This window comes from Monopterus albus, unplaced genomic scaffold (genome assembly GCF_001952655.1).
Source record: "Monopterus albus unplaced genomic scaffold, M_albus_1.0 scaffold99.1, whole genome shotgun sequence".
Classification (NCBI taxonomy): Eukaryota; Metazoa; Chordata; class Actinopteri; order Synbranchiformes; family Synbranchidae; genus Monopterus; species Monopterus albus.
In genome coordinates, this window is record NW_018127979.1 from 2,717,938 (window position 1) to 2,741,501 (window position 23,564).

Below are 23,564 nucleotides of genomic sequence, written 5' to 3' on the forward strand. Positions count from 1 at the left end.
TTCCGCCAGTTCTTTCTTATAAAAGAGATAATTTAAGCTATCTCAAGAGATGACCATTCATTTCCTCACCAGATTTGATCTTTTCAGATTTTGCTGACAACACCCAATCAGAGATGGACAACTTTAACCAATCAGCAATGATCCTCTAAACACCTTATTGACAGAATTCAGTCTTATGTTGTTATTATCATAGATTTTGAAGAGTAAAGATCCCATCATTAATTGAAGAAACCTGTTTATATTAGCCCTTTCTCATGACACAGCCTATATTTTTTGTTTCATACTTTAGCTATTTACTCTGTGATGGCAGAGCCTTTGACCTTTGCAACCGGTAACTCGTGACTCACTTGAGATAAATCAGAGAAACTAAGCCTACAAGTAATGAAAGTTGACACTATAGTCGCGGTGAGAGCTGAGGCACCGAAACTAAAGAGTGGCCCTCATTGGCCAGCGGTAGCACCACACCGCTGCAGGTGACATCCAACCAGCGCAGCGCTCGCCCTCTGCTTGACCTCGTGGGCGCGCCGCAGGTAAATCACAGGTGTGTTGCACTTCATTAGGAATCAGAATCGGCTAGATTACACAACCGAGAACGAGCTGCATAGACGCTTCAGTTAAGTGATGATGGTCGAGACGTAAGAAACGTAAACGAATCAGCGTTTGGAGGAGAAAGTGATGTCCTTTCGTCTCATCTCATTAGTTTTATTTTGATAGGGGAAATCGGATGGCATAATTGAGTTTCAGCGACGTCCTTTCCGTATTCACATCCATTTGGATTACCGTTTGCAGTCCGTGCAAAATGGATGTAGGCATCACCAGAAGAGGAGTTTTATTTATTATTTTAACAGCTTTAAGTCTCCTGCATGGCCTCAGAGGAGAGGTTCTTCCCCAGCCAAATGGAGGTGTCACGATTATACCCCATATTAACCCAGAGGATGATCCCCAGGCCAGTCTAGAGCCAACAAAGGGAAATTCAGCATTGTTTAAATTGAATTATCCAAGAATACAAATACCTCTTGAGATCACTCTCTGGATGCTGCTGGCTTCATTTGCAAAGATTGGTATGTTACAGAAACATATGCCCCTAAAGGTGACTTTATGATTCAAATCTAGATGATTAGTTTATTAAAAATAGCCCTGACCCTTTCAGAGGATGCAGCTCACCTTTCTACAGGCGCAGTGCTTCCTTTCAATCTCATGATTTTATATTTAAACTAAAGTCTCTTTTCTCAGGTTTCAATATGTACCACAAGATCACCATCTGGGTGCCAGAGACCTGCCTTCTGATCACCCTTGGTCTGATTGTAGGTAGCATTATGTACTTTGCCAATGAGGAGCCCCCTGCTGTGCACACCAACACTGTCTTCTTCCTCTACATGCTGCCGCCAATTGTCCTTGAGTCAGGATACTTCATTCCGATCAGGCATTTATTTGAAAACATCGGCACGGTCTGTTACACATCAGCCACTGTCTCCTGAATCAGGTTCACCTTCTTGTTCTCATACAAAGACAATCTGATGCTTTCTTTCTGTTGGTACAGGTGGTGTGGTTCGCATTGGTTGGGACTCTGTGGAACAGCTTTGGCATAGGAATATCTCTGTTCGCCATATGCCAGATAGATGCTTTTGGTGTTCACGACATCAGCCTCCAGGAGAACCTGCTGTTTGCCAGCATCATCTCAGCCGTGGACCCTGTGGCCATGCTGAACTTGTTTGAGGACGTGTCTGTCAATGAGCAGCTCTGCATCGTGGTGCTCGGGGAAAGCATCTTCAGTGATGTTGTCACTGTGGTGAGTGAGCTAAAGCAGAGAGTGTGTTTGTGAATAATATAGGGGTTGTAAGTTATTTTTGTGCATTTAACACTGAGCTGAGACTTGCTGTACAATGGTTACTTGCTTTGGATAGTGCCCTCTGGGCTACTATTTGTTATGAAAAAAGCAGTTCAACAAGCAAAGGTACCATTACAACAGATTATTATTATTATTATTTTAGATGTTAGAGGTCATGGACTTTCATATGGAGAGAGAAGAGTTAATTGGCAAAGGGTGTGGGCCGGAATTAGACAGACAAAATAACAAATCAAATGGTATTATGGGTCCTACATATGTAAAATATTTGTATTTTACACAGATCTGAGGTCGGAATTTTGCCCTACACATCAAAATCATAGAGAGAGAGAGAGAGAGAGAGAGTACAATAGTTAACTATGAAGACTTTTGTAACCCCTCTGAATATTTAAGTACCTGTTTTGAATCTTTAATTTGAAGCCTACAGGAAGCATCAGATTCGCTATTCTGAGAAGCTACTGCATGATTTGGTTCATCTCTTTTCTGGCCAAGTACAGTACACATGTGTGGGGGCAAAAATGTCACAACCTGGCTCAACATCAGTATGTGACAAAGCCACACATAGTTCTGAGTGATGCAAGAAGTTTTAATGGATAGTATGGAATGTGTGAGTGCATGGATGTGGGAAAACAAACAGTGGGGTTAGCTAGCAGGCCAGGGGAAGAGATTGGGAAGACGTTGCAGGTCTATTTTATAGCATTTTGAGCCCAGCCTGCTCAGGTGTACTGTATCTCTGATAAGGACTCGCGTGTGCTGAAGTTTCAGGAACAACAGCCAACCAGAGAAGACAAGCTAGAGCCAGCCCTGAAGGCGTTACAAATGCCTGTGCCGCAAGATTTCCATAAAGAAAAGTTATTCACAAATGGAAATGCCAAGCATGTGCCCACAGCTAAAGGCCGTGCAGCTTTCTGCCAAACTAGTTTTTGAGGTCCCTGTTTGCTTTGGTTGTAAGGGAGGAGTTTTGCAATGGAAAATTTTGGGTTATGTGCTTTTGTTCTTTGCATACAGTATACTTCGGTTTCTCACACATGGAACATGTGTTTGTATAACTGCTTTGGAAACACTGTATGTGTCAAAGTGATACCCTAGCCTTAGATGGAAAATAATGCCCATGCAATCTGCCCAGTATGCGCAATACTCATACTAGCTAAGACACATTTCTGATTGCTTTCCAGGTAGTGGGGTGATAGCTGACCAGTGTTGTACAAAACCTGACTGTTACTTATTTCTTTTGTCACTCCCTCTGCAGACTGCATGACATTCTGTATGACTGACTGATCATATTTCTCGCAAGAAATAAAACACAAAGGCAACTTGGTTGTTCACTCTTTATTTCTCCAGACTCACTTTAAAATTTCCATCACAGGTTAACACACACAATATAATCAGCATATTTAACTTCACTGAACTGAGCCCATTCTCATATTTCTCCCCTTGTCCTCCTCTTATTGTGCTCAAACATGATCCACCCCAGTCATGCACACACATTAACCCATTCTTTGCTTTGGTGTGGTGACCCTTTTTTTTCAGTACATAGTAAGATTACGACATGATAAGGAAAGACCACGTAGTCACACAAAGGTCTTTGTGTTACAGAGCATCAAAGAAAATGTAATATCTGACAAATGTACAAATACTTTCAGTATGCTAAGAGTAATGTTGTTCAGGTGGTAAAAAATGTTGTGTTGTGACCAGAAAATGTGGGCACCATATCCTCCCAGTAGCCCGTAACCTTTGACTGTGAATTAGTAACTCTGCAGATTTGCATTTGAATATTTAGAAATATTGTGCTGAACTTGACAATTCATTCCTTGACCTAGACTGTGTAAAATGAATGAAATTAAAACCCATGAAATCACACCTGATATTAAGGTGTCTTTGTATCTGGGCTCTTTGGGGCAGTTTTCAGTCGGTAGGCTCTTCACTGTGTGTTCAAAAGCAGATACATCATGTTGCCTAATATGAAGGGACAACCTATTTTCTGGAATTACTATTATCAACTTGTGAAGATCAGCCACCTCATGTGCTGCCTATACTCTATTTAAGAGAGTCCTCCCCCCTTTGCAGTTATGTATCGAGCGGTGTTCCAGCACAGCCAAACACAGGGGTAATTTCCAATATCTACAAATGTCTTGTTGTCTTTGAGTGTGCTACAAACACAATATTAGTAGATGTATGCAATGAGATATATTTAACCAGCAATGCTAAAGACTTAAGGAGGAAAGCTGACTTCATTTATCATTGATAGTGTATGCAGAACCATAAGAAAATGGATGTAACGAGTCATTCTCTGTGCTTGGTGAAATGAGGTGATCAAATTGCAAACAGCGCAAAGTGAATATTTCAATGCATTTCTTTTATCTGGAACAGTATCGGTATGTTTCTGCATGTGTATGAATGCGTTTGTACTTGTTTGCAGGTGTTGTACAACATGTTCAACTTTCAGGCCAAGAAAGAGGTGGTGAAGGCAACGGATGTTTTGCTGGGGATAGCAGAGTTCCTTGAAGTTGTGTTCGGTGGGTTAATCTTTGGCATTGTGTTTGGCTTTGTAGCCGCCTTCACCACAAGATTCACTTCCAAGGTTCGAGAAATCGAGCCTCTCTTCATATTTATGTTCAGCTACCTGGCCTATCTGATAGCCGAGCTCTTCTCTATGTCATCTGTCACGGCGTGAGTAGGTTTTAAAATGTTTACAGGTTCAAATATTTTCAACGCTGCAAGAACATACAGTAGCAAAATAAGAGTTGTGTTTATGTTTTTCTGCAGCATTGTGATTGCTGCAAGAACATACAATAGCAAAATAAGAGTTGTTTATGTTTTTCTGCAGCATTGTGATGTGTGCCATCACCATGAAATACTACGTGGAAGAAAATGTTTCCCAGCGTTCCTGCACAACCCTCCGCCATGTGATCAAAATGCTTGCCTCCATCTCCGAGACGCTCATTTTCTTCTTCCTTGGGATCGCCACTATAACGACAGAACACGAGTGGAACTGGGGCTACATCCTGTTCACGTTGCTGTTTGCTTTTGTGTGGAGAGGTCTGGGTAAGCAGAGGGCAGGAGCCGTCTGTGCCAGGTTCTGTTTGTATTTGCATCTGTTGACCTTGTCACAGGATTAAAAGGTTCCTGTGGTGATTTGGGCCTCTTGTAGTGCTATGAATCAAATGTTTTGAGGAGTAGGTCACCATTTTGTGTGTGTTGTATATTCACATCGATTGAGCTACTTTTCAGGAGGTAGTACTAAATCTGGTTCCAGGTACTGTTGCCTGTGATTGGTTAAATGCCAACATCATTATGTCTCAAGTATTAGAATAACAAGCACAGTGTGCGAGCATAAACTCCTACTGGTTTAGAGGGAAAAACTGGGACTTCACTCATACTGATTTAGGGGTAGAATGGGGACTTCAGTGAGATGACCACGGGCAGAGCAGTGAAGACATCGTATTTCTGCCTTTTTGTGTTCTGGTTTGTCAACAGCTGTTTGATAAGCTGCTCATACAATCTGTCTTACAGGCTGATTTTGCAGAACGCATGATTAACAAGCATTAAGATTGTTGACTCAGCACACTGCACAGCGTGTGTGTGCCAGGACCTCAGAACAGCCCTCATGTAAACCGTGACATACACAGGGAAGAATACAGTGGAAAAGCAAGCAGAATCGACCACATCAGCCCTTCAAGTTCCACAGGATTATGTGAATGAGAGCTCCAGGTTATAGCTCCTTCCTTTCTGTGGTGCTAAACAGCTGCAAGATGCAGCTGGACACAAGGTTGATGATTGTGATGAGACTAAAGCAACAGTAAAATTGTGGAAAACCAAAAACAATGAGGTGAAAGATGTTAAAAAGCTTAGTAGAGCTGAAAAAAACTGCAAAATGGGGTGAGAGCTCTCTGTTCTTAGCTACATGTGATCCCTTTTACATTGCACCTGATGACAAAAAGACTAGTGCAGTTTTATACTTGCTAACAACAGAACCTCTGAAACATGCACCTTAACATTTTTTTGTTCTTCACTTGCAGGTGTCTTGGTGCTGACTCTGATCATGAACCCTTTCCGCACTATCCCATTCACCTTCCAGGATCAGTTCGCTCTGGCCTATTGTGGCCTGCGAGGTGCAATTTCATTTGCCTTGGCCTTCACTCTTCCTGATTTCATCGGCCGCAAGAACCTCTTCGTCACCACCACCATTGCCCTTATCCTCGTGACTGTCTTTATTCAGGTAAACAAGTGTCTGTGTGGTGATACTGTGTGTACGTATGTTTCACGTGTGGCACTGTTGTCTGCAGGTCAGTCAGAGAGAAACAGTAATCTTGAAACAGACAAGCAGCCTGTATTGGATTATGATTTTCACTTAAGTTAGGAACAGCCCACATGTTGTAAGCTGTGTGGGTTTTGGATATAATGGTCATCTCCTAAGTCTGTCATTCCAGCCCGAGTTGTCATAGTGACTCTTAAATTTTAAACCTCACATCTTGTGTTGGGACACATGCAGCTCTTTACCGTTTACTTAGGAATATCACGATTATTATTTATTGTATGACATGTCTGATTACAGCACTGTTGTGTTGTTGACACTGTGTACTGAGTGTTTAGTCCCTAAAACTAGAACTGGTAAGGATGTCTATTCTGTGAATGTTGATCATTACATCCAGTCATTTCACAGTCTAATTTTAAAACATTTTCTAATAGTTTCCTGGGTTTTTCTCAATCTGTGATCTTCTCTCTTACTCTTCTCCCCAGGGCATCACTATGCGACCTCTGATCGGGTTAATCAATATCCGCAAAACCAACCGCAACCTTTACACCATCAATGCAGAGATTCACTGCAGGGTATGACAAAGATTGTCATTACTGTACATGCAGTGGACATCTGTTTTTGCACACGTATTAAGAGTGCATACTCTGCTCTCAGCTCATGGACCACACTGTGGCAGGCATAGAGGACATCTGTGGACAGTACGGCCACTTCTACTGGAAAGACAAGTAAGAATTTATGTTGTTTCCTGTCTACTCATTCTGCTCAACCAAAAGTAAGTGGTGTGTTTTTACATTTTGTTATCAGAAGTAATGGTACTTCAAAGTAATTCTTTGAAGTAGAAGTATTGCTTTCAATTGCAAATCCTCAACACTCCTAAAATAAATCAGAATCATACATATTATGGAAAAGAATTTGTTCATTTCTGTTATGAACTAAATGTATACTACAGTATAGCCATATAATATGTTATTGTATGTTTATTATAGAGGTTATAAATTTTACATTTTAGAACACATGGTTTGATTCTTAAAGACGTTTTGTACAGGACAGCAGACACCTTTGTTCTTCATTGTACTGTGCTCACTTCTCCCTTCATTCTTTCAGCCCTTTATCCTACAGTATATTCTCCCTTTTAGCCTTTCATTCTTTCCCATTGTCCCTTCTCCTCCACTTTGCTTTGTTGTCTTCATGTCTATCTCATCCGGCAGGTTTCTCAAGTCTAAGATTGCAGATTTTAAATTTGGTTTGAACTCTTCAAAAATGCTGTGAATATGGCTGTGACACATGTGGAGCACTTAGAAAGTATTGTTACAGTAAAATGTTTGTTTTGGCTCTTTGTTGTGACACATTGAATTTAGAAATGAACAGTGACTGTGGGTTTCATAGCCATAATGTTTATTTCTTTTTACACAGTCCTCAGTTGTTGGTGAGTTCATCAGGATAATGACTCAAATCTTACAGAGTTAATCAGGTCATGATAAGCCAGGTGGACCAACTGGCCTAACCTGATCAGGTGTTTGACTGATGAAGAGTGAGGGTGAAAAACAAACAGGTGCAGGTGGCTGCAGAGCTGCCAGAGCATTACCAGGAATATACCGAATGATGTGTAAGGGTCAGACATCTTAACCCAGCACCATGTGGAAAAATAAAAAATAAAAGACTATGAATTGATCCCATGCAGGAAAACTGAAGTGTCACAGCAGTGGTTTTACAAAAACAGTCATATAAGTAACTTTGAAAAGCTGGAATTCTTCTATACACAATATGAAGCTTGGAGAAACAAAATGCAATGCACACCAACATAAATAATATCATCTGTATTAAGACAAAACAGTCACAAAGTAAGTGAGGAGACTAGAAAGTTATAAAATTAAATCAAAAAATCAGCCATAACATTATGACCATGGACAGGTGAAGGGAATAACACTATCTTGTTAAAATGATACCTGTTAGTATGTGGGGTATATTACAGTGCCTTGCGAAAGTATTCGGCCCCCTTGAACTTTGCGACTTTTGCCACATTTCAGGCTTCAAACATAAAGATATAAAACTGTAATTTTTTGTGAAGAATCAACAACAAGTGGGACACAATCATGAAGTGGAACGAAATTTATTGGATATTTCAAACTTTTTTAACAAATAAAAAACTGAAAAATTGGGCGTGCAAAATTATTCAGCCCCCTTAAGTTAATACTTTGTAGCGCCACCTTTTGCTGCGATTACAGCTGTAAGTCGCTTGGGTGAAGCCTGAAATGTGGCAAAAGGTCGCAAAGTTCAAGGGGGCCGAATACTTTCGCAAGGCACTGTAGGTAGCAAGTGAACATTCAGTCCTCAAAGTTGATGTGTTGGAAGCAGGAAAAATGGGAAAGTGTAAGGATCTGGATGACATTGACAAGGGCCAAACTGTGATGGCTGACAAATGGGACAGAGCATCTCCCACACTGCAGGTCTTGGTGTTCTTGGTCTGCAGTGGTTAGTACCTACCAACAGTGTCTAAGGAAGGATAAATGGTGAACTGGTGACAGGGTCATGGACGCCCACGGCTCACTGATGATGAGGTTGACCTAGTGTAGATTAAACTTTTAACTTCCATTTGTACTTTTCAAAAGATTAAAATTGATTTGATTGTTAAAATGGTTGAAAATGAGAAATACTGTACATTGGTTTCTATGAAAACACTGAGCAGCTATAGTGGTGATATTGGTCTTAAAAATTCTGTCTAACTTGTCCTCATGACCACAGTTTTCACTCCTTTTACACAAGTTTTTCAATGAATGGTCGACACATTCGTGCTCTTCCTGACAGAAGTAGTATCAAAGCAAATAGATTCACCAAAGATGCACAGTGAGTTGCGACCAACCAACTGCTGCACTCATTCCTGTGTACAGAGTATTAGGCAGGTGGTCATAGTGTTATGGCTGATTGATGTAAAAATGCACATATATTTTCAAATAATTAAGATGATGACTTTTAACTTGTCTTGCAATTTTCTTTCCTCTAGAAGTTGTGGTCTATGGATAAAAAGTGCCAAAATTACACTTTGGTTTAATGTGCAATACTAGATTCAAAGTTGGGGATAAGTATTTTAAAACATAAGGCTTGTGATATTGTTTTGTCTTGACAACACAAAAACAATAATCCCATTTTCAGATTTATGAGGTTCAACGATCGAATCCTGCGGAAGATCCTGATCCGAGACAGGCGGGCCGAGTCCAGTATTTTGGCGCTGTACAAGAAGCTAGAGCTGCAGAATGCTATGCTGATCCTGGACGTGGTGTCTGGAGACATCAGTGCTGCTCCGTCCATCATCTCTCTCTAGTAGGAAACCATCTCTCTGTGTTGCTCTAGCACACCACCTACATTTTGTCTGTTCTGATCAACATGAGACTAACTACATTTGTTTCCTCCTATTATCTGTTTTGTCTTTTTTTAAGTGAGGAAAAGAAAAGCTCATCTAAACCTAATAAGTTATTGGCTGTTGAAGTGAAGAAGATGCATGATATCCTGTCAAAGAACATGTACAAGATCAGGCAGCAGGTGAGATGTTTAACCATCTGGTAATTTACATGCCAATCTGCTTTTTTCCTCTTCATGCTTTCCTCATGCTCCAGCCACTGAAACTCTGTGCTGTTTTGCATATCCACACACTGCAACCTGCAGCCCTTTCCCTTTAAGGACAGGACATCATGATACACAATTAATCTGACGGCGGTACATTGGCTCTCAATGTGCTTTTGTTGGCGCCAAGAACATTTTTGTGCATTCACATAGGAGGAAAAAAGGAAAAGACAAAAAAACGATGTATTAATAAATGTGTGTTTGTGTATATGTTTATAAATGGAATAAAAATATACCCATGGGAGTGTTTCATACGTAGGAAAGGTTAATGCTGCAACTTCCTACGTCCAAACAGGGTTATGGGCACATGTGTGACATTTGTGGCCAGTTTTGTTTGGGTAGTTGGAGCTTTAAAGAATGCTGTCTCATGTCAAAGCATCTGAACTGTCTGCATGTTTTCATGTCTTCTCTACTGACATAAAGGTCAAAGCATTGCAGCTGCCATAGGCTCATGTGAAGTTATGACATATTAACACATGAAAAAGTGTAGAATCTCTGATATGGAAGTGTTCATCAGTAGTAGAAATTTGCTGTATGATGTTGTGCATATAATGTTGCATTTTGTCCCTTTGTGTGTGTGTGTTTTTAAGGCGGTGTCATTCACAAGTAAACATGCCCTCCCCAACGATAGCCAGCCCAGAGAAATAGTGATTAGACGCCACAACAGCATCCGCCGCAGCCTGCAATCTCACGGCTTTCACAGAGCAGTAAGCAGGAAAACAATAACCATGACTGGTATTGACTTTACATGAGTATTGATGGTACATTCTCAGAGTCTTAATTTAAAGTACTATGGGTAAGTGAGAGATGAATTGAACAGTTGACAATTGACAAACAGGTTATTTATGTCTTGACTGAATTGAGATGGAAATGATCTAAATCAAACACAAGGTTTAGTGACTTTATCCTATCTCTTTTTTGTCATTCTGCTTTTTCCTCTCCATTCTGTTATTCCCGTGTTATTCTCAGGGGGTGTCCACAATCCATAAGTATCACTCTCTTCCAGCTGGGAAGAGTCTGGGCTCAAAACTTTCTCCTGGGAGGCGGAGCCATGCAGGTACACGTACACTAAGCTGCACTGGGTGACATGTTTTTTCATTCAACATCAGATCCACATATTAAAAATGTTTCTGCAAACAGCCGGGACTTTTTACAGTATTTGAAATAAGCAAAAGTCAATTGTGCATTCACAAGATCTCGCTGAAAGGGAAATTTTGTACACATCTCTCTGAAGGCCAGCCTGGCATACTTAATGTCTATGTAAAATGTCAAATAAAGTTACAGTATATGGGTTTGAACAATGTTTGGCTCCACAACATCCTGGTTTGTTGTGGGGACTGGGCAGAATAATGCGTTTTGACTCGGTGATCAAATTCATTTTCTTTATTCATCAAAGACCTTTCCTGTGTCACTTACAGGTACATGCAGTTGTATAACATGCTGTGATGGCATGACACAATTCATTTGTTGATTTAGAAACTTTTTTTTTTCTCCACGTCCCAGATGTTCAGGAAAACATGTCAGAGGTGGTCTATCCCTCCCGCACACCTTCCCCCGGCCCCGCACCACTATCCTCGCCTTTACGCGAGGTACCCTCTGTACATGACAGGGGTAAGAGTGGCAGGACAAGGCATGGCATGTCCAGAACATCCTCCTCTTACAGTGATTCCCATGTGCCTGCTCCTCGCCGTCATTCAAAGTCATCCACCAGTGACAAAAACTCAGCTGGTAACTTTAGAGAACCGCATCATAAAGCAGAAGAGCCGGAGCAGCAACAGCGGCCTTTGTCTCCACCTACAGCCTGGGCTGCTGAGCCCAAAGACAATGTGACACAACATCCCCTGCTCAGGCAGCCTCAGTGGAACCCTAAGAAGATGTAGAAGCATCTGAGATAATATAAAATATAGCAGCTGTCAAACTAGTTGTGACAGATGATTGATGTCCCCCGGCCACACCCCTCACCCCATGCACCTCCACCCTAATTCTGGCTTATACTTCTGGCTGGCTTCTCAGTAATCAGGTCTGTAGGATAAGGTCTGTGCCCCTGTTTATCTAGTTTATTTTATTAAATCTATTTTTACTGAGTATAAATCAGCTGGAATTATGTTATTATATATTGCTGGTGATAGCACTGTTTAGTATTGTTTTATTGTGCTGCACCTGACTATTTCATATTTGAGGTTTTACTGTAATTTGTATTTTATCCTTTTGTATTCAGGGACTACACATGAAAATTTGCCTCTGTGGCTAACCCTGGCATATTGACAAATTTAATTACCGTAATATGCATTGCCCCTGTTAAATAAATAAAGAAAATCAACTAAATTATTGGGGCTAGATAAAAAGATGGCCCAATTTCATTATTTCCCATATTTACATGTCTACATTAGAGGGTTTTGGCTATGATTTATGGATTTATGACTTCCTTTACCACAGGACTGACACTATCACGGGGTGTTAGTGTGTGTGTGTGATTGTGAAGTCAAACTGAAAGGTGTAGGAACTTAGGGGAGAAAAAGATGGGAACAACTGATGGATGGAACTCATCACCTGCCTGCAGAAGTTTATGGACCTTTTTTAGGGGACAGACTGTACAGAACTGGAGGGAAACAAAAAGAGATCCTCAGCACTAAAAGGAAAAGAAAAGTGTTGTGGTGGGAAAGACTGCCAGTTTAAAATGACCAAAACTATCAAAATAACTGAGCAAACTGATGTATATTCAAACCCGGAGAGGCAGCAGGTGATGTGATTACAGCTAATGTTGTGATATTGACGGGTTTTCTGACCCAAATTAACTTTATTTCACTCTTGTGGTCTATTTTAAAACACTGCTAACCATCCACTACAGCCCAGTATAACCAGTTACATGCAGTTTGTCTTCACCAAAAAGTGATTTAAACTAAAATCTTGATCATGATAGGGGGTTTTCAAACTAACTTTACTTTTATAATTGATCTCTGTATCCTGTACTGTACATTGTTTCTCTTGACATACATATTGTGTAACACTATACATGGTAACCCGTGTTTATTTTGGATTGAATAAGATGTATTTTTTTATATGCCTGACTGTATGACTTTTTTTTTTATATAGACTTCATGTTGAAAAAGGGTTTATTTCCTTTTTAATCCCATAATTTACACGGTATGTTGGGACAAAAGCCAAGCTATGAAATCCAAGGAACTCTCTGGGCAGAACACCGCTGTTCATCAGTTGGTTAATTCCACTCCTACAATCCTGCTATGGGGGTTTTCCTCAGATGCAGGGACATACTGAGGACAGGAAGAAAGCAACCCAAAGCAGGTATGTCCATGCACACTACAGCATTGATTTCAGTTTTTCATGTACACTTTAAAACACCATAGACAAACAAACTGTTGTTTATTGATCTGGCATGTACTTTTTTTTACATGAATGTACAATATACCCTTTTCCTTCATATCCAAGTGGTGTTCAAGTTTTTAAACAACAGTATTGCCCAGAATTCACTTGAAATGTAACTTACAAAAAAAAAAAATCACTTTTTAAAGTGTCTTTTTAAACATATCAAAATTAATTAACTTTCAGTAACTGTTAAAACCTAGAGCATTCTTGCTCATGTACCACATGAGGAGCCACTTCTGATGTAGTGCATTAGAAAAAAAAACAATGGTGTTGAGGTAAAACGTGTGAACCCAACTCAAAGTAACATGTGATCTACTGTACTTTGTTGTGGTCAAGCGGTCCAGTTTCCCCACAGTTTAATCTTATTTAGAAATGTGTAAAGTATTACTGCCTGCAATGTGAAAAGAGTATCACCTTCCTCCTCCTTGTGTATTTGGGTGAAGCAGTTGAAGTCCCTTATGGGGTTAGTGCTGTTGTACCACAACAAGAAGGTTCCGGGTTAGAGCTCTGGCCGAACCGGTGCCTTTCTGTGCAAAGTTTGCATGTTCTCCCTGTGCCTGCGTGGGTTCTCTCCAGATGCTCCGGCTTCCTTCTACAGTTCATGGACTTGCGGCTTAGGTTGATTGGTAACTACCAAATTGGCCATTATCTGGAAGGGCATCCGACATAAAAAAAAAACATGCCAAGTTTAATGTGCACATTGTCAGTTTGGTGGGGACTGATAATTCGCTGTGGTGACCCCTAACAGGAACAGCCAAAAGTAGAAGAAGAAGAGTAGAAGTCCTTTAGGCCTGCAGTGCATCATCAGAAAAGCTACATACAAGTAACTTAAGTGAATTTAGACCATGTAGTGGTTACAGAATTCAGTGGTGTTTCCAGTCAAGCCATCCAGAGCCATATATTTCTGTCTGATCAAACTTCAGCACAGAGAGAAGGAGGCTAATTGTTTCAGCAACGCTGCTTTCGAGTCTGAATCCTTTCTTTCTGAGAGAAGGACTGCAGTGCTGGTGGTGATGTGCTGTTTTGACCCACAAATTTGTTCAGCAATAGGCCTCTTCTCAAGAAGCATGCTTGAGTGAGACACATCATTCCCACTGTGAGTCCTTCACAGCCAGCCTCCTACAAATAAGAGTACTTCTCTGAGCAGTGGATGAGTTGTTCTCATAATTTTATGTTCACTCAGTGTTTGGCAATTTTTGTCAGCCCACTCTTGTCCCATTTGGGGATCCTGATCAGCAGTAAACCTACAGCTGCTAGAGCCAGGATCACTCCCAGACTAGCGGGGCCGCATGGGCTGAACTCCTGAGCCAAACCAGAAAGGAGAGGAGCCAGGATGCGACCCACAGCTGTAACTGACTGTCCGGCTCCAATCAGAGTCCCACTGGCCTGGACTCCCCCCCTCTGCAGCTCCAGGTCTGTGATACATGTCCGTCCAACAGTGGTAGAAATGGCAAAGAAGGTTGAGGTCAGCAGCACTTGCCAGACACTGGGCGCAGTAGCATAGAGGAAAATAAGTATGCAGGTGAGCACTGTAGAGTGAAGCAGCAGAGCAGGCATGTTATTCCTATAGAGCTGCGTGACCGGCCCCACCAGGAACCCAGCCAGGGCCCCTAAGGTGCTGCTGTAGCTGATCAGATAACCTGAAAAAAAACGCTCTTCCATGGCCAAAGAGAAGTTACTATAGTAGAGCATGACAGCTACGCCCATCAGGAAACGCACCAGGAAGACGTCCCACATGTCAGAGGTGACTACCATGTGGATCTTGGACCCTACTGAGGACAGTTGTCTCCAGGCAGATTGGAGCAGAGACACCTCCTTCCACCTGGGACCACCTCGCTGCTTCCCTGGAGCACTGGAGTCTGGTTCAGTGTCTGCTGCTTGCAGTGGGTGGCCACTATGTGTATGAGAACCATTGTGCAAAGACTGACTAGAGTGGTTGTCATGACGATGTTTACTTGTGTTTTTGTTTGAGTTAGTATCATTATGGTGAACTAGTGTTTGGCTCCATGGTAACATCCATACCAGCCCTAGAATGATAAACAAACTATGTTAGATAACTATTTAAAATACAGGCTTATTTAACCGCCTATTTTTCTCAATTTTCAACCCACCTGCATTAATAATGAAGATTGTTGCACAAGTAAAGGAGGAGGTATAAAAGCCTCCTTCATGCTCATTGAGGTAGCCACCGACCACAGGACCCAGGATGAAGCCAACACTCGAGGCTGCATTAAAGTGTCCCATCACCAGAGGGCGCTCTGACTCAGACACTAGGTCCGACAGCAGGGCTCTGCAGATGGACAGGGAATGCTTGAACAGCCCTGAGACAGAGAACATGTCGGGAATAAGTAGCTGACCCGCCTTTAAGATAAAGATGATGAGATAAAGAAAAATGTTACTTAATATGCAACATCACACCACCTAGTGCTTTGACGTTGCCACGTATATGTTGCCAGTGTTACGGCTTACCCACAGGTATCCGTGCCAGGACAAACAGCGCGATGCTAGTGGACATCCCCAGCAGGCCATAGCCTACAGCGCTCAGCAGCAGACAGGTCAGCAGAGAGAACTGCCGTCCTACCACATCACTCCAGCTGCCCTGCCAGTCACAAAATCAGAGAAGAGATTAAGGATATTTCTAAAGTTATATAAAATCATCTGAACAGGTAGAGTTAATAATACTTTGTTGACAAATCCCAAGAATGTAGAGGAAAAGTAGGAGTCTGGCCTTTGATGCAAGAAATACTAAATTATTATTATCTGGCTTTGGGTTGAAACTATGTGGATCTGTCTGCAAGATCACATGACTAAAAAACATGAAGTAAGCAGCCCAGGCCCTTATACAAGCCTTCATTAGATTCTTGCCTTTACACACACACACACACATTTGTCTGTCTATATTTGTGAACATACTCAGTAACAACATAGTGAATTCCTTAGCCCCTTATCCCCAACCCTTAACCATCACAACTAAATGCCTGAGCCTAACCAAAACCCTATTCCCCTAACCTGGACGTCATTATAACCCAAATCCTAAAACTGTGTCTTTACCCTCAGACAGCCCTCTGAAGTTATGAGGGCGAGTTAAAACATCCCTACAATGATGGTATAAAAATAAATTCTATCGACACATCCATACAAAGATGTGTAGACACACACAGCTACACACATCTGATGAAATAGTGAAATTAGGACCAGTTGATTTTATTGTGTTCCGGATGTAGCCTGGTGGGAGTATCACAGAGACCCAGCTGTTCACATATCCCTACATTTATCAGGATTCTGTCTGCACATGGGAATCAACAGATGACTCCTTATCCGTATAATTCATTGCATGACTCCTGAGAATTAACCAATTTTAGGAATTGTGGGCAGCAAGAGAGCGACGCGAGATGCTGAGAATCTTACACCTGGTGACATGTTTAATATAGAGCACTGCAATTTGAGTGTTTGCTTAAGTGTTTGGACATAATCATTAAGGCTTTAATATTTCATCAGGCCATGCTTAATGTGAAGTGTCTTTAGTGTCCAGAGGTGTCAATGCACAATGAATTCATTTCTGTGTAAAAACAGTGATATATGTGGATTTGTGGGTAACTAGGAGTACTATAGCTTGTGTGTGTCAAAATGCAAAGACTGGGTGTATTGTGTGACCACAATCAACCTAATATAGCCAGTGTTCATTGTTACATTTTGTCAAGCAGGTGAGACTGAACAGAGGTCTAGAGACACAGATGAAACTCCAGGCTTTTTGGCAGAAAAACAAGTCAATACTTACAACTACTGTGCTTGAGAAGAGCTGTAAGATCCCATATGTAGATCCTGCAACAGTTTCATATTTGTTTTAGATCATGTTTGTAATATAAATATAATACTGTTCTGACTTTACTGCCGAAGCTCAACATCATCCAAGTGACAAGACAAACTACAGCCACAGCTCAGGACATTGTTACGTATGACACACACAACAGCTTGGCAGCACATTCGTTTTCAACATTATATTTAATAGCACTGTGTAACCGGTCCCTATGTTATAACATGTAATTAGACAAAGTTGTTTATTAGGTTTAATTACTGTTTATCCATACGTGACATCCAGGGCCCAAGTGTTTACTATATGTTGTGTATTGGGTTGCGACCTCCAACTCCGCCTTGTTTCTTCTTCGTTTGTCCCACTGTTTGTCATATAAATACGGTGTTGTGTTATACTGTCTTCCCTTTTGATATGTTCCACTGGGAAGAGATTGGGCTTGAGGTCCGGCAGCACATGCTATGTGCTGATTGTTCATTTATTATTGTCAGATTAAACGGAGCACGCCTCCAAACACAGTCCTGGTGTTTTGTGGGCCCTTGAGCCGCCACACATGCCCCAGCACAACACAACGCAGAAGTCCACCGGTCATAACTGCTTCTTATCATTTTCTATCACCACTTTATCTCCCTGTTATATTCAATCACATTAACAATTTACATTTAAATAAGCGTTTAAATTAAGACAATATGGTGCTTTGTTTTGTACTGTTAATAGATGGTGACCTCATGACATTCTCTTAAAAAGTGACTTTTTCAAATTTAAACTTATTTGTTTTTCTGGCAAGAAGGTAATTGGTTGGTTGGAATACTTTTCCAAGCTTGCCAGGTCACTGCCTAACTTATAGATCAATTAATACATCATGCTGCATCTGCTTCTACATAATTTAAATTGATTACTTTGTATTGGACACACCTTACCTACTAAACCGGCCACAGTGGGACTGGCTCCAAGAGCTTTTACATGATGACTCAACAGAGGGATGATCATGCTCACTCCAAACAAATCCTATAGAAAACAAGAACAGTGAAGGAGAAAGAATGAGGAGCAGTACTGAGTCCAGAGGCTTCCAGCTGTAACTGGAATTTTATCACACCAGAAGCCCTTGAATAGACAGAAACATAATCAAAGAGATAACGTAAAGCCAGTCTAGTCTAGTACTCAACAATGAGTTTGGGAGTAGCTGCAGAGCTAAAATTATTTGTCATGCAGTTTATCTGTTTTGCTGAGGTCAGAGCAGCTTTGCCAAATTCTTGATTGAAGTGACACTGATATTCAGTATTCTAGTATTACCTATTAACTGCTTAACTTCCGGCTCCCTGTGCCAAAAATCTGAGCTGCCTGCATCCTTCCAGTCACCTTCATTTAGCCATGCTATGCAAGCTAAAACCGGCCTGCACGTTACCTCCTAGCATGACAAAGATATCTGGATTATGATCATTAAAAAATATATACAAGCACTTTTAGAATGACTTCTGGCATGGGGTTTCACTGTAAAGATGCGACCCTCAGTACACCAGGTGTCATGAAAACCTGCCAGATTCTATAAGATCTTTGTTATTTAGTTATTATTTTAGGCATCTGATAATTTTAAGGGGCCATATTTCAAAATACCCAGACACATCAAATGCATTTTATGTTAAATAGTATTTACTGATATTTATTTTGAATGACCCGATGGTATTTTTGGTACTTGCAGATACATGTGAGCCATCTTCAGAAAGGAACCACTTTCCATAATTCCACCACTGTGTCAGTAATCCTCAGTGCTGTGTTTATACTGAACTTCAACTTGCTATTTTCCTGTCCTGTTGTGAACATGTGAAAGGCTTACAATCCAAAACGGTTTTAATATTGCACCGCTGGGGGTGGAGGGACACTTGGTGGGATCCCCCATAATGCCTCTCTGGGTGAGATGTATGTATGGCCTGGTTCTGCTGCCAGAGGGTAGAAAAAAAGGCAACTTCTGTCTCTGGCTCCTTCCTCGCACTAGTCTACCTTTCAGCGTAGTAGCTCTTTAGTTCATATTTCACAGTTAAATGTAACACCTTTCAAGACTTACAATATGTCTCTGCAGGTAAATATGACAGATTTGATATAGCATAACAGGCCATGAAACTGATGATTTCACTGCTGAAAACAATCACGTTTTGACCAGTAAAACAACAGACAAATAAAATCAGACGTTTGGGTTCAAAATTCAACAATTCAATGTTAATATGTTTAATTTGTAAAATTTTAAGTAACCTATAATTTAAACACCTACAAACGTCTTTAAAAACATGGCTACTTTAGTCATAACTAACTTCCTTTAACTGACCTCACTTCTTAATTCTCTTCGCCTTTTACAGACAGTAAAAATACTATTTTAAAGACATTGAGGAATGCCCTGAGAACTATTAAACTATTTGCACGTTTGAAAACGTATTCTTTGGATGTCTTTCTTTATTTGAATTTCATACATTAACCACATTTTAATGACCTGCAAATACCCTAGATTGAACATGAAATACACCTGTAAATGGCGTCTGAATTGCCTATGTAGTTTTCCTATGAGTTATGAAAGCATGACTTTACACTGCACAGCTCAGGCAGTCGAACGCGCCCCACCGGTCTTACTTAGCTACTTACCATGAAGCCCACCACATAAATACATTGTATAATCTTCGTCCGTCCTTTTGGTTTCTGAAATAAAGTACTATAGTTGTGATTATTCATTCTCTCGCTATGACAGCACTCTTTCAGCCAATGCGGAAACGCAGGCCGCGCCACTGCGACCCAAACAGAGACACGTTTCCATCCCGGCGTTTGTCTCACAGTCACGGGGTGGCGAAGCACTGCCCTGTTTTACCATCTGCACAAATGTGACTGGTTTATAAGGTGGAAGGTGTTAAAAGCAAGTGTAAGAGCCACATCATGCACCACTGCTTACTGTCCGAGTCGTTGTTCATTGCTCAGGTGTTGAATTGCCGAGTTGTCCAGTCTGACTGCCCCGTAGCAATGCTGGCAAATGGTATGTTCCCGTGTGACGTCACACAGGGAAACCGGAAATACATTTTTCATAAGAAGAAGAAGGCTGCTTCCGAAACCGCCTACTACCATACTGTATAGTAGGCGAAAAGCAGTAGGCGAGGCGAGTAGTATGTCCGGATTCGTAGTATTCCAAAAACAGTAGGCGAAAAGTACCCGGGTGACCTACTGTTTCTGTTTGGATTTTGCAGTGTGCATACGATGGACACTTCACTATCCCATGATGCCCCGGGAGAGGAGTTATCCAACGAAGAAGACGCTGCTATGAAAACGTATGTCACGTGATGTATCAACATGGCGGATGTAGTACGTCCGAATCGTACAACGATATTTATTTTGGAGCCGAGGGCCCCGGGCCGCTGCTTATGCAGCCGCATCACGGGCAACTTGGGGGATCCGTGTTTTGCCCAAGGACACTTGGACTGCGGGCATCGAGATTCGAACTTCTAACATTCCGGTTGGGAGATGACTGCTCTACCCACTGCATCACTGTCGCCCCTAAACATTATTAATAGCCTATATTTTATTTCATACACGTTTCTATATTTTATTGTCAAATGAATCAGCAATTTCATACATGTTGGCTGAAAAAAAACGTAGAAAAAAATCAACTGGACTAGATTTTTAGGTCTAGTTCATGAACTGATAAAGCCTCTTGGATGAGAGGTGAAACGTCTTCGACCTAGAAATTTAGTCCAGTTGATTTTTTCTACGTTTTTTTTCAGTTTACTATGACCTGGATGGCTGAGAATCTGCACAGGCATATAGTGTGATTAAGGCAATTTGAAACTACAAAACAAATGTGTAAACAGTACATTTGCTTTAATACTTTAAAATATTTTTAATACTTTGATAAATGCTCACTAGGCTAGTAGTTACTGCGCAGCGCTCTCGCCTTCAAATCAGGGTTGCGTCAGGAAGGGCATCCGGCGTAAAACACGTGCCAAATGTCAACATGCGAGTCGTCAGGGTGACGATTCGCTGTGGCGACCCCTAAAAAAAAAAAGGGAAAAGCCGAAAGTGACTTTCTTTCTTTCCCAACTCTTTATCGCCATCTCATCTAACCAGCTACAATGTTATTCTGTGTCAAAGCTTCATGTCCTTCATAGTAATGCCCAACAGTCCAGCCAGACTCAGAAAAGCCAGTCTTGTGCTACAAAAGGTCCTCCATGCTGTCCATTTTAACTGTTACCTCAGCATTGTCATCTGAGAGTATGTGAATTTCCAGGAAGCTCTGAAGTTCCAGCTGATCTGCTGCGTCCTCATATTGATCAGATGATGTTTCCTGGCCTCCAAAGTCCAAATGGCGGTTAGAGAGATCATCTGTATCTTTAAACTTGTCCACCTGAACAATAGCATCAGCAAGGCCCTCGATCATGTTGATTACCTGGGAGGACACAGAGACCAGCTCCGCTACACTGTCATCCACAGATTTAAGTGTGAGTCTGACCACTTCTGATGTTTCCTGGCTTCTGAAGTCTGAGATAGTTGTGGTCTGTCTTTCATCCTCCTGCAAATGTCCTCTAACCATGCTCATCTCTTCAGGGACGAAGCTACAGTTATTACAGTAGTTACTTTACTAATTAACATTTTACATACAAAACACATAATGGGCATATAAAATATGATGCACTGTTAAAGAACTAACCAGCAGAATATAAAGAGGCAAAACAAAACAACCCACTCTAGTCAGTGACAGCTTTAAAATGCTACTTAAACATTAATTTAGCAATATTCAAATAATATAGATTACATATAAAAATACAACACTCCTTGGATCATTTTCCTACATTATGAGTACTTTTACTTTTGATACTTGCTTAAGTAATGGATCTAAATACTTCTTACAAAATCTGAATTTTATCTAAAGTTATGCATATAGACATTACATTAGAAACGTGAACCAACAACTTCCAACCTAAACCCCAAAGGTCCCAGAAACAGCAGACAGTGTCTCTCCTCACTTCAAACAGTTAAAGTGTAAATCTGAGCAAAACAGAAGTTCTCACACACACACACTGTTTGCTCTACAGAAGTGATGTCATGTCTGTGTGGCAGGTAACTTCCTGAAGACCCTGCAGGACAAGGACATCAACGTGCCCCATGTTGCATTGGTGATGTTTAACTCTGCGGCTCACAACAAGCCATCTCTGATCTGGGGTCTCCTGCCAAAGGTGCTGCCTCACCTCTATAAGGAGACCCAGATCAGGAAAGACCTCATCAGAGAGGTGGGTTTTCTGTTTGGGATGCTGAACATGTTCGGGCTTAATGTTTCTGTGCAGATGGGTCTGTTCAAACACACTGTGGGTGACGGTCTGGATGTGCGTAAAGCAGCGTTCGAGTGTATACACCCTGCTGGACAGCTGCCTGGAGGGGCTGGACGTCCTGCAGTTCCTGGATCACGTAGAGGAAGGACTCAAGGACCATTACGACATCAGGGTGGGCGGAAGACGCTTGCAGCAGCACTGACACAAACATCTCGCTGTTCTCCCGCTTCTTAACTGTGTGTTTGTGGGTGTATGTTTCTGCAGATGCTGACGTTCCTGATGCTGGCCAGACTGGTGTCTCTGTGTCCTGCTGCCGTTCTGCAGAGACTGGACTGACTGGTGGAGCCACTTAAAGCTACCTGCACCACCAAGGTTTCAGAAACACTCGGACGCAGTCTTAAATGTCATTCACTTACATTCTTACTATGACTGTTATAAGTAAATGCTGAGTTATGGCAGCCAACCCAGCTTTACATTAGTCACAGGGCTTCTCAAACATGGCTCCTTAGGCAGAGTTTAGTTGTCCTGTAGACGGTCCTCATGTTGAAGATAAAAGAAATGTGAACTACAATTTATAATACAAGATTTTCAGATTTTGTAGAGTTACTTCTGGGGTAAACTGTGACATACTCTACTTATCACAATTGTGTGTGCGTACAGTTTTACAATTCATTTGACCAGTGTAATGGATATTTTCACCTGGAAAATCAGTTTAGATTATTGACTGCTCCCTAAATCCCTCCCTCAGAGAGCAACGGTCAAGTTTAAAGCACAAAAGCAGACTGGTAAGGGACAGATTAGCCTGAAACAGTGACCTTTTAGGTTATAGTATGCACCGAGGAGGAGGGTGCACTTACAGGTAATGTTTGAAAAAACCAAGTTTAGTGCTGGCAGCAAATCACATCAAATCAAATTTTATTTGTAAAGCACCAAATCACAACAATTGTCATCTCAGGACACTTTACAAAGTAAGGTCTAGACCTTACTGTTATCAATATTATTACATAGGGAAAACCCAACAAATCCCCGAGGAGAGGAGAGGAGAGGAGAGGAGAGGATAGGATAGGATAGGGGAGAGAAACTCAGAGCATCATGGGGCCCCCCAGCAGCCTAGGCGTATAGCAGCATAACTAAGGGAAGGCTCAGGGTCACCTGATCCAGCCCTAACTATAAGCTTTATCAAAAAGGAACGTCTTAAGTCTAATCTTAAAGGTAGAGAGGGTGTCCGCCTCCCAAACTGAGACTGGGAGTTGGTTCCATAGGAGAGGAGCTTGATATCTAAAGGCTCTGCCAAATACATTTCAAATCCAGTATTGCAGATTTTACCATCGCAGAGTTTTTTTTTTTTGC

At 41.4% G+C, this 23,564-nt stretch overlaps 3 protein-coding genes across 5 annotated transcripts; 2 read left to right on the forward strand and 1 right to left on the reverse strand.

The window, feature by feature from the left end:
* Positions 1-458: 458 nt before the first annotated feature.
* On the forward strand, positions 459-11,602 carry LOC109965347 (sodium/hydrogen exchanger 2-like). Its single transcript, XM_020609280.1, has 13 exons — positions 459-1,061; positions 1,234-1,448; positions 1,541-1,789; positions 4,266-4,516; positions 4,674-4,891; positions 5,866-6,065; positions 6,587-6,676; positions 6,759-6,829; positions 9,255-9,422; positions 9,539-9,641; positions 10,313-10,429; positions 10,692-10,779; positions 11,226-11,602. Exons 1-13 carry the CDS (start codon positions 800-802, stop codon positions 11,600-11,602), a joined length of 2,409 nt encoding a protein of 802 aa, XP_020464936.1. The 5' UTR covers positions 459-799.
* Positions 11,603-11,608: 6 nt separating this feature from the next.
* On the reverse strand, positions 11,609-19,984 carry mfsd9 (major facilitator superfamily domain containing 9). 3 transcript variants are annotated; one of them, XM_020609348.1, is made up of 6 exons: positions 19,850-19,984; positions 17,838-17,925; positions 16,885-16,928; positions 15,576-15,705; positions 15,218-15,427; positions 11,609-15,133 (listed from the first exon to the last, which is right to left on the reverse strand). In XM_020609348.1, exons 2-6 carry the CDS (start codon positions 17,905-17,907, stop codon positions 14,286-14,288), a joined length of 1,302 nt encoding a protein of 433 aa, XP_020465004.1. In that variant the 5' UTR covers positions 17,908-17,925; positions 19,850-19,984; the 3' UTR covers positions 11,609-14,285. The 3 variants fall into 3 exon arrangements, with proteins under 3 accessions (XP_020465004.1, XP_020465003.1, XP_020465005.1); XM_020609347.1 differs by lacking the exon at positions 19,850-19,984 and adding an exon at positions 19,549-19,830; XM_020609349.1 differs by lacking the exons at positions 17,838-17,925; positions 19,850-19,984 and having other exon boundaries at positions 15,218-15,467.
* A 1,131-nt stretch (positions 19,985-21,115) lies between these two features.
* On the forward strand, positions 21,116-23,158 carry LOC109965456 (cullin-associated NEDD8-dissociated protein 1-like). The gene is made up of 4 exons (XM_020609490.1): positions 21,116-21,386; positions 22,006-22,121; positions 22,230-22,386; positions 22,479-23,158. The coding sequence occupies exons 1-4, from the start codon at positions 21,251-21,253 to the stop codon at positions 22,565-22,567; spliced, it is 498 nt and encodes a 165-aa protein (XP_020465146.1). The 5' UTR covers positions 21,116-21,250; the 3' UTR covers positions 22,568-23,158.
* The last annotated feature ends 406 nt before the right edge of the window (positions 23,159-23,564 follow it).

Excerpts from the sequence above, each read along its gene's own strand:
- mfsd9 (XM_020609347.1), bottom strand. The coding sequence starts at position 19,635 with ATGAATAATCACAACTATAGTACTTTATTTCAGAAACCAAAAGGACGG. Across the intron at positions 17,926-19,548 it reads TTTATGTGGTGGGCTTCATG|GATTTGTTTGGAGTGAGCAT; the intron begins GTAAGTAGCTAA and ends TGTTTTCTATAG. Across the intron at positions 15,706-16,884 it reads TCTTCTCAAGCACAGTAGTT|GGCAGCTGGAGTGATGTGGT; the intron begins GTAAGTATTGAC and ends TGTGACTGGCAG.
- LOC109965347 (XM_020609280.1), top strand. The coding sequence starts at position 800 with ATGGATGTAGGCATCACCAGAAGAGGAGTTTTATTTATTATTTTAACA. Across the intron at positions 9,642-10,312 it reads TGTACAAGATCAGGCAGCAG|GCGGTGTCATTCACAAGTAA; the intron begins GTGAGATGTTTA and ends TGTGTTTTTAAG. Across the intron at positions 10,430-10,691 it reads CTCACGGCTTTCACAGAGCA|GGGGTGTCCACAATCCATAA; the intron begins GTAAGCAGGAAA and ends TGTTATTCTCAG.
- LOC109965456 (XM_020609490.1), top strand. The coding sequence starts at position 21,251 with ATGGCGGTTAGAGAGATCATCTGTATCTTTAAACTTGTCCACCTGAAC. Across the intron at positions 21,387-22,005 it reads TGTCATCCACAGATTTAAGT|GTAACTTCCTGAAGACCCTG; the intron begins GTGAGTCTGACC and ends TCTGTGTGGCAG. Across the intron at positions 22,387-22,478 it reads AGGACCATTACGACATCAGG|ATGCTGACGTTCCTGATGCT; the intron begins GTGGGCGGAAGA and ends ATGTTTCTGCAG.